This window comes from Empidonax traillii, unplaced genomic scaffold (assembly GCF_003031625.1).
Source record: "Empidonax traillii isolate 1590-97213 ecotype Southwest subspecies unplaced genomic scaffold, ASM303162v1 scaffold1:size7828297, whole genome shotgun sequence".
Taxonomy (NCBI): domain Eukaryota; kingdom Metazoa; phylum Chordata; class Aves; order Passeriformes; family Tyrannidae; genus Empidonax; species Empidonax traillii.
The window spans coordinates 3,815,393-3,825,284 of NW_020955194.1; the positions used below are offsets into that span (position 1 = coordinate 3,815,393).

The window sequence follows — 9,892 nt, forward strand, 5'->3', positions numbered from 1 at the left end:
TTAAAATACTCTTTATAAGGTAATGATTTCTTCCCGATTCCCAATGTAAATCAGTAAATATTCTCATTCTGACAATAAATAATATATTCACTGATCTTGTTCCATATAACACTAGTCTCTTAAACTGCCCCCCTCTTAAAAAATTTCCTTCTAAACAGCAGTGGAAGCATCACAGGCTGGAGGTAAGGAGCTCCTGAATCAATTACAGATTATTCTTCTGTCACGTCTGCTTGAAAACATTCCTGCTGCTGTGTGGTGACAGATTTCTGAAAGCAGCACAATAAGAACTGATACCAACACAACTTGAAGGATAGTTTCTACATTTTAATTTCTGTTGTTTTACAAGTATAAAAGAAAACCTATGTATCAGATCTTGCATACTCTTATACACATGAATAATCCTTACTGAGCAGTCCTTTGTGTGACTCAGGACTACTCAAGTGAGTACAGTTTTCAGCAGTAGCCCCAAATCCCTCTTCCATTGAACACACAAGCCCCTCAAATATTCATGGAGGAGAGTAAAACCAGAGTAAAGTTTCCAGCCAGAGATCACTCACTTGTACACATACAGACTTTGCAGCCAATATTATCCTCTCCGTGCAGCCACTGGGTGGACCGATAACAACAACCTCCAGACTGTTGTTATCTTGAGAAAAACTGCCTCTCCTGGTGCTTCAGAGAAATCAGCTTGTCCTTAAAAACATTGGCCTAACAGAGTGCCTGTCTCTATGACTCCCCCTCATATCCTTTCACCTGCAATGGCAGCACAGGGGCATAAAACCTCTCAGAGCAGCAAGGCTGCTGATGAAGCTGCACTCCAGGCTGTGGCGACATGAGACACTGCACAGGCAGTGGCCCTCATGCTGATGGAGTGTTTAAACTGTATTTGGTTAGTCTGCACAACTAAGGCAAAACCATAGGACAGTAATATAACCCATACAAATATTTTTATTTTTTTTCCCCTCTCGTAACAGTGATTTAAATATTCAGTTCCCTATGCATGCACTTCAGGAGGCTGGTATAAAAATAGGAAGTAATATGGCACACACTCTAAAATATGCATTTGCAGTAGCCTTCAGCATTGTTATGTGAGGTTAAATGGTACTCACTGTGTATTCATACCGGGCTCCTGGCTGTGTAACTCTCCTATACTTGACTTCACTGTAGCAGAAACATTTCACCAGCTGAGGTTTGTGAAGCTTTCACTGTTTCCAAATGGCAGAATCGCAACTGCACCATCACTTACAGTGCCCAAAGTCTGCTTTCAGTATTTGAGAGATCTTTAGATATGAACTACTTCTACATATGAAGCGACTTTTTTATTTTCCCTCAAAGACTAACATTTCAGACCTGGGTACATCTGTAGATAGGCACCAACCATAATTCCCTGATTAATGATATTGATGAGTATCCAACCATAAAGATAGACACTCAGTTTTGGCTAAGAACACCAGAAAATTTGAGATTATTTGCTGAACTTTGCAGGTTTGGAAGCAAGGGTTATATTTTTTCTTGTTCCTTTAACTCACTACTGGAAAACAACAACAAAAAAGAAATACTTTTTTGCATCTGGAAGAGTAGAGAGAAAAACTGTACTGTACATCCACATACAAAAGTACAGAGAAATCATGTAGTGTCTTCAAGGAATCACTTCACTATTTTATGCTCCTCAGAGAGAGAAATTAGAACTGAGGTGTTTGGTTTCTTCCCCAGATACGAGGTACATTCCCATGGCAAGCTCAGGACAAAAATTCCCATTACCACCCACCAATAATTTAATGAGATCTACATACACATAACATACACAGATACATATTAAACTAAATGAAAACATAACTCCATTATAAAACTGAAATATAAAGACATTCATTTACAGTGCAATAAAGAAAAAAATAAAAGCAGTTTAGCTCTTTGCAGAACTGCAGGTGTTTTATTTTATTATAAATGACCTCAGATCTGAATTTGAGGCACGTCTAATGCAATGATGCCGATGTCATCCCTAGTGAAGAGCTTCACCCTCCATGGTGACAGAATGGAGGCTAAGCTTAGGACACTGGGAGATGCCTTGGATCATCAATTACTTGTTCCCACGAGCAGCCACAATGTGTATCACTCAAAAGGAATGCAAGGTGCTAAGCAAACAAAGTGCTAATAGCTTTCACTTAGTGTTTGAAAATACAGATGGTTTTGTGCATTTCCACTAAATTCCTGGGTGTTCCTCTGCTAAAGCTTTCTCAGCAACTTCCAAAAAAAAAGAAACCCTTTTATTTGTGGTTATGTATTGCTGAGAAAGAAAAAGTCAACGACTTCCATTTTTTCTTTCAGTCTTCAAGCCTGTGATATTTCTGAGGTAAAGAAGTCAGAGTGTCTTGAATTAATGATATTAAACTAATCATAACAAATCACAGCCTCAAAAAGAAGGACTCGGTGTCTTCTCTCCCCAGATAAAGTCACTGAGCTTCCTACTTGGTGCACTACCATCCCTCTGACAATCAGAGTAGTGCTCATCTCTTAACTTCAGCCATCTAAAAGGGAGATGGATAGTCAAAACTCTTTGTCAAGGCATCTGATTAACACTGAGTAACAGGTCTCCAGAGAAGGATTCGCATCACCTGTGCATTTTAAGATCGGGTGAATCACTCCCTGGAGATGTGCACTGGAGAGCATCTACATGACAAGTACACACTATCTGCCCAACTTCTAGGTATTTAAATAAACTGAACACCCCCTGATACCAGAACATAGCAAAGTATTAGACAAATGATAATGTCAGAAAAACGAGGTATTCCAGAACATCACAATTAGTGCGTTGAATTTAATTCCCTTACTAACAAGCAGCAAATATGAAGGGTGAAACAGTGCAAAGTCAATAACCCCTCTGTCCATCCTCAGTAACAGTCACATTTCAGTGCTAGTGCTAGCTAATTGGCTGTTTCATGGCAACCCAGACTACACTGCCCAGCTCTTATACCACAGAGAGAAGTATTATCTTATTACACTGATTAGAGTGTAAAATAGTCTGCAATTTGATCAAAGCAGACCACAGCTACAGCCCCCATATAGTCCAGGTCTAAGTTCTGTTTCTGTGCTAGGTGTGCCATGGGACATCCTATCTGAAATAAAATTCATTGCCTTCTATCCTCAGATTTCCTGAGTAAGATGAGCAACAGGTCAGTTTTTGAAGGACATCTCAGATAATAACTTAAAAATAAGCATGTGGTAATAAACCTATGTGCAAACCCCCTCTGAAATAGAAGTCTACAAACAACAATTGCTCTCCACATACAGACACACAGAGATACAAATACCCAAACACTGTTCTCCACGAAGACAGGCTTGTCAGCCACCACGCAGTGCTACACCTGCAAGAAAGAAACCCCATCCACAAGACACAACGTCTAAGATACCCAGCGTTCCCAGCAGGTGACCTGCCACCTTTCAAAGGCACCTACTTGCTTCCAGTTGTATTAGGCATTGGAAGAAGCACTTTGATGAAGGTTCCCCTTTTGACAGTCTATTGTCTTGCTACTGCTCTGTGCTTCATCAGTATTTTCAGGAGTTTTCACCGCTGCCTTGTCTCTCAGTACAGCGGATTTGGGAGTCTTGCGCATAAAGAAGAGGGACTTGAAACAGGACAGCAAAGCCTCGGTAATGCTGGATGAGAAAAGCCTTCTGCACGGGTGGCAGTACTGGTAGAACACCAACATGAAGAAGATAGCCATGCAGTAACTTAACAGGAGCCTCAAGAACAACAGCGGGGTGCAGACATACATGTAGATGTCTGTTTTATAAAGGTACCACATCATCAGGAGGAACGCGTTCTCCACGAACCGCAGTGTGTAGTACACAGTCATTCGGTACCAGTTTTGGGATTTGCGGATTAAGTCAGGAGCACTGAGCTCCACCTGCACTGCTGACCAGCAGAACATGTTAATGCCAGCATACAGGAAGGTGAGAAGGCACAAGACGATGGTAGTGCCGACCCTGCTGAATTCCTTCTCTATGTTCTCGGGAAATGGGGATTTGCTACGCCAGAAGAGAATCCATGGGAAGAAGTAAAAACCAAAGAAATTCGCCATCGCAACGGGGAAAATCCAGATTCGAAGGACTGAACTGAAAAGGACCAACACTGTCACCCGTGTGGCAATCTCAAAGCTTCTCCACAGGAATATGCAGAGGTAGGCGGCTGGTTTCACGCTGATATCATAATCATCGTACTTGATCTTAATGGCCAGGATGTTGCAGCGCAAGGCGCCATAAACAATGGACAGGAGAGAAAGCAGCATAACGATACCTACAAAGAGAAAACACAAATCAGGACCTTCGGCTCAGCAGAAGTTAAAGATGTTGCAGCAAAATAGCGCAGATGCAGTCATTTTCACCTGGGATTTTCCTGGGGATTCCCAGCAGGATGTAATGCCACGGGAGCCATTCCTTGTATAAATTTGTGTGAAAAAAATGAACTCTACCCCAGCCAAAGCCATCACATAACTCTAACCCTACCTCATCTTTTGGTCCCTGTTTGTTACTTTTCCAAGTAGCTAGAAAGGAAAAAAAAGGCCCAAGTGTCTCTCCCTCCTTCCCCTGCCAAGGGCTGTTCGTACATATACTGTCCTTGGTGATTATACAGCTCAGTCATACGAGTATTCAACTTGCTCTCAAACTCTTACAGCACTTCACAAGACACAGGAGTGCTACTCCCTCCCCTTACAGATGAAAAACTGCAAAGCAGAAGCTGAAACTTTGGAGCAACTCATATGTGCAGATAACTTGGTGCTTGTGAAGTTCTACATCAAAGTAAATTGTTGAAGATCACAAAAAACCTCTGTGATAGAGCTCAAAATTGAAAGCCAAAGCAATTTAAACCCAGAACAATCTGCACTGTCTCTGCCTGTGTAGAGATATTTGCTCACCTGCGTTCACTGTCTTTTCCTATAATTCCATGTTCTTTATACGTCTATCTGTATCACGCACTTAAAAAACCCACTCCTTTTAAAAAAGTATTTAAATATTCAGATCAACTTTCAGTATCTCCCACCTACTCAGAAATCCCTGAAGGGAAAGTTTCACAGCATTTAAATTCTGCAGAAAGTGAAGGCAGAGGCCAAGTGTTAGCTGGCTTCCTCATATGCAACAGGGGAATAGCCCTCTGGGGCTGCAGGAGGCTGTCTTGTCTTGCCACACCGAGTGGGTAAAAATGTACAAGAATACACAGAATAAACAGAAGTGCCAACTGCCCATATTTTTTTAAGCATTTGCATACGCAGTTACGCAAATATATATTCACAATTTTTACCAACACGCTGAAATGGGTGATTTAGAGAACTAATTTTCGTCACCCCCAACCTACACATTTAGTTTCAATCTTAGCATTTTCTCCATGCAAATGAGTTAAGCACAGTAAAAGTGGTTCAGTTGTTCCTTTTAGGGTTTCAATAAAACTAACTAAGCCAACTGGTCAGGGCATTATATTGCATCAGATAAAACACTCAAGAGTTTGGAATTCTTAATTATGTCAATTACTTTTGCAATGTTTAGCAACCAGTGCTTTCTGCAGCCTTCAATTAATTTGTGTGCCAATATCCTACAAATGAACTGTATTCTTTGCTTTGTTATCGCTATATAGGGTTTGGGGTTTTTTCCTAATTAAAATTATTCACTTTTAAGTATGACTTTGAAAGAAACATGACTATTTTAAGATCTCTAATAACTTTTTAAGAGGATTTCCTCTATCACTTCAGCTAAGCTATCTCCCATTCTGATGGACAAAAACCTCTGAATTACTTGGAAAAGAGTTAATTAAGTCTTTATATTTAATTTTCCAAAGCACTCAGTAAGTTGAAAAGCATTTACTATTTTATATGGTAATTTTGTACGTACCAGTTTGGCAGTGAATATATTTTCTGAAAAAAGGTAAGTTGAAATTTTTAGTAGGTGTTTTTAAACATCTTTCTTACAGCACTTACCTGAGCTGAGAATTTTTAAATGTTATGTTTTGGAAAAACATTGGCTGAAAGCAGAAGAGCAGGTGAGTGCATTCAAGAATATTGCTTGATATCCTGTAGCCTTTTACAAAGTCTTTCCTGTAGTTTTGAGCTATGAAAGAACACAAGTTCCAGCAGCTAACAAAGCTCAGAGTTAAAGAAACAAAAACCTACCCACCAGGGACTGAGTGCTGCTGTCCTGGAAGTCTGCTTGCTTTCTGCTTTGATAAGCTGAGACACTGATCTTACTCCTCAGTTTCACTTTATGAAATCTGTATTGATCTCAAATTTACAAACTCAAGCCTTCAAAAGAGGCATTTTTCCATTGATAAAAACTAGGTCATGCTGGCTGCAGTTTAATACAGTAGTCCAGTCCTGCTCCTTTCCCAAAAGCTCATTATTGTCACCAAACCTTCAATTCAAACATCACTTTTAACTCTGTGAGAAAGACGGTTTGAAGTAACCCCAGGGGGAAACGTGAGAGAGTGACATTGTTGCTTTCTTTTTGCATCCTGAGCAGGCAAAGAAAAATGAAAATTTGAAAGGAAAAGCATCTTCCCTTGGAACAGTCCCAAATTCCTTAACAGTCTTTATTAAGGTGGCATTTCTTTTCTTTATTCCTCCTCCCAAAAGGTTGTACTTTTCTTACAAATCAGAGGTGCACGCTCACTGAGTCATTCAGGCAGGCAGCAGGCACTGTTTTATTTTGTTGGGTTTTGTTATTATGTTTTAAGTATTTTCAAGACCTGGTCCTTCCCACTTCAGCAATTGCTAATTCTGCTCTAGATAAGCTAAATCACAAAGACTGATTACTGAAATCTTATACATACTATAGTTATATATACATACAGTATGTTATATTTACTATAGTTTTCTAAACTGATAATCAGAACCCTTGAATAATAAGGGCACTTATACTTTTCCTTAGGACAAGACACCCAGAAACTTTTTTTTTGCCATAAGATATAATTTCAACACTTAGAAACAACTATTAATACTCAAAGTATGTTGTTCAAACAATGAGAAAAGTATTCTGTGGTCAGAGCTTAATGAGTTCAGAAGAAGCAACTGTAGAAACATCTGAAGATCTCTAGTAAGACCGTCTACAAAACCCAGTCATGACCATTAGGAAAGTGACCCTGCAAACACTAGTCAGTTGTAAGAAATACTAAAGCAAGAACTACTGTTCTAAAGATGGCTGTCACTGCTAAAAATTTTCATCAAAAAAAAAAAAACAACCTTTTTCCTGAGAATAATTTCATGTTTAAATGGTAGGAAATCCTTCTTTTGAGATTATCATTGTAAGCAATGCTTGAAAAAGATAACTTGCCTGCTGTTAACAGCACACAAATTAGACTTACAAAAACAAAAACACTGCTTCCGCATTCAATACTGCACACTGAGAACTGGCTCTTAGTCACAGATAAGCGGCAAGCCACACATCCACATCCAGAGAGCTGGTTTTGTAATTAACCTTAACTCAGGTCTTTTTGGCACCTCCTTGCCTTATGCTCCTCCTGGGTGTACTGCCTAAGTGAAGTGGTCTGGAGAGCTGCCCAGCAGCGGGTAAGTGCACCTGAGCCTGGTGTCAGACCCTCTTCAAAGCAAGGTTATATCTGGCTCCAGGGTAAAGACAATACTGACAGGTGCTGAGGCATTTGAGTGCAGAGTGCAGCCCAAATGCGCAGAAGAGATCTCGGCATCTGTTCTGGGAGTGACAACTACAAAGTCATTTCATGGGCATTTCATACAGTAGCAAGTTGGGGAACTTCTTCCCAGTCAGGCTGTAACCAAAGAAAGAACTGAATGTTTAGAACTAGGACTCAGATTAGAATTACAGAATCATAGGATCAACCGGGTTGGAAAAATCTTGATCCACTCCCGCCATGGTTACCAGACCAGGGCACTCAGTGCCTCATCCATTCTCATCTTAAAAACCCCCAGGGACAGTGAAGCCACCACTTCCCTGGGCAGCCCATTCCAGTGTTTGATCACTCTGTCCATAAAAAATTTCTTCCTAATATCCAACCTAAACCTCCCTTGACAGAGCTAAAGACCATGCCTTCTGTCCTACTGCTGATTGCCTGGCAGAAGAGACCAACATCCACCTGGCTACAACCTCCTCTCAAGTAGTTGTAGAGAGTGATGAGGTCTCCCCTGAGCCTCCTCTTCTCCAGCCTAAACAACCCCAGCTCCCTCAGCCTCTTCTCACATGTTCTCAAACTTATGTTTGGGTTCCTTCACCAGCCTAGTTGCTCTTCTCTGGACCTGCTCCAGCACCTCAATGTCTTCCCTGAACTGAGAGGCCCAGAACTAGACACAGCACTCCAAGTATGACCTCACCAGTGCTTAGTACAGGGGAAGGATCACTTCCCTGCTCCTGCTGGCCACACTGTTCTTGATAAGGCCAGGATGTTACTGGCCTTCTTGGCCACCTGGGCACACTGGTGGCTCATGTTCAGCTTCCTGTCCATCCAAACTCCCAGATCCCTTTCTGCCTGGCTGCTCTCCAGCCACTCTGTCCACTCTGTTGTATGTGAGAATCCTGTGTACACATAGAAAACAAGATGAAAATGTGCTATGCATCATTCCCCTTTAACCAGGAGGCTGAATAAAACTGGCAGACAAAAGATACTATTGCAGAAATAAGCAGGGTAAAGAGATTGCAGGAAGTTTCAATATTTCAGTAGGTAAGATACACAAAACAGGAATATGGTTAATGCTCTCGTTTTTCTGATGAATGATCTCTAACAGACATTGCCACTGTTCCTAACACTTCTTTTTTTCTCTGCATTTCTGTATTTTAGAATTACACCTGCTACAGAGATGGCTCCTGGGAGTCATGAGGTGGTTGCTGCATTTGCTAGTGGGCTCACTAAACTCACTGGTGAGCCAGATTACCTCTGTTTGTTTAACTTCATTTCACCCACAAAAGGTCATTTATCTGTCTGTCATTCACAATTTATCTCAGCAGTGACACAAAAAGTCAGAAGTAATAGAGTGTTACAAATCATTCTTAAATATGCAATTCTCTAATCATGTGGAACACAGTGTTTCTTGGCTGTCATGACCAGTAAGGTCAAAACCAGTAATAAAAAAAAAATACACCAAAAAGGTGACCTTTGTCAAGTAAATGCCATCTGCAGCAAAGTGACAGGAAACTTTGCTAATTGCACTGTTCAGCAAAGGATTCAGGTGCTTTGTCCTCATCCCATGTCACAAATGCCACGGTTACTTGAAGACTCTACCTTAGCTGTGAAGGACTCAAAACTGTCAGGAGCAATGTCTTGCAAGAAACTACTGCTACGGTGTCCTGGTTCCAGATGGGGTAGAGTTAATTTTCTTATTAGTAGCTGGTGCAGTGCTGAATTTTGCTTCAGTATGAAAATAAAGTTGATAACACACTGATGATTTAGTTGTTGCTGAGCAGTGCTTACTCTAAGTCAAGGACTTTTCAGTTTCCTATGCTCTGCCAGTGAAGGAGTATACAAGAAGGAGTATACAAGGGGATTGAGTCCATCATCAGCAAATTTGCAGATGACACCAAGTTGGGAGGGAGTGTCGACCTTCCGGAAGGCAGGAGGGCTCTGCAGAGGGATCTGGATAGACTGGAGAGATGGGCTGACTCCAATGGGATGAAGTTCAACAAGGCCAAGTGCCGGGTCCTGCACTTTGGCCACAACAACCCCCTGCAGCGCTACAGGCTGGGCACAGAGTGGCTGGAGAGCAGCCAGGCAGAAAGGGACCTGGGGGTGCTGATCGACAGGAGGCTGAACATGAGCCAGCAGTGTGCCCAGGTGGCCAAGAAGGCCAATGGCATCCTGGCCTGCATCAAGAACAGTGTGGCCAGCAGGAGCAGGGAAGTGATCCTTCCCCTGTACTCTGCCTTGGTGAGGCCACACCTTGAG

The 9,892-nt window shown here is 41.5% G+C and overlaps 1 protein-coding gene across 1 annotated transcript in view; it reads right to left on the minus strand.

Moving 5' to 3' along the window:
• Nucleotides 1-311: 311 nt before the first annotated feature.
• Nucleotides 312-9,892, minus strand: part of XK (X-linked Kx blood group) — a 20,921-nt gene continuing 11,340 nt past the window's right edge. Inside the window, exon 3 of the mRNA XM_027887103.1 lies at nucleotides 312-4,294. Coding sequence (XP_027742904.1) covers nucleotides 3,468-4,294 — 827 coding nt within the window. The 3' untranslated portion in view covers nucleotides 312-3,467. The remainder of the gene's footprint in view (nucleotides 4,295-9,892) is intronic.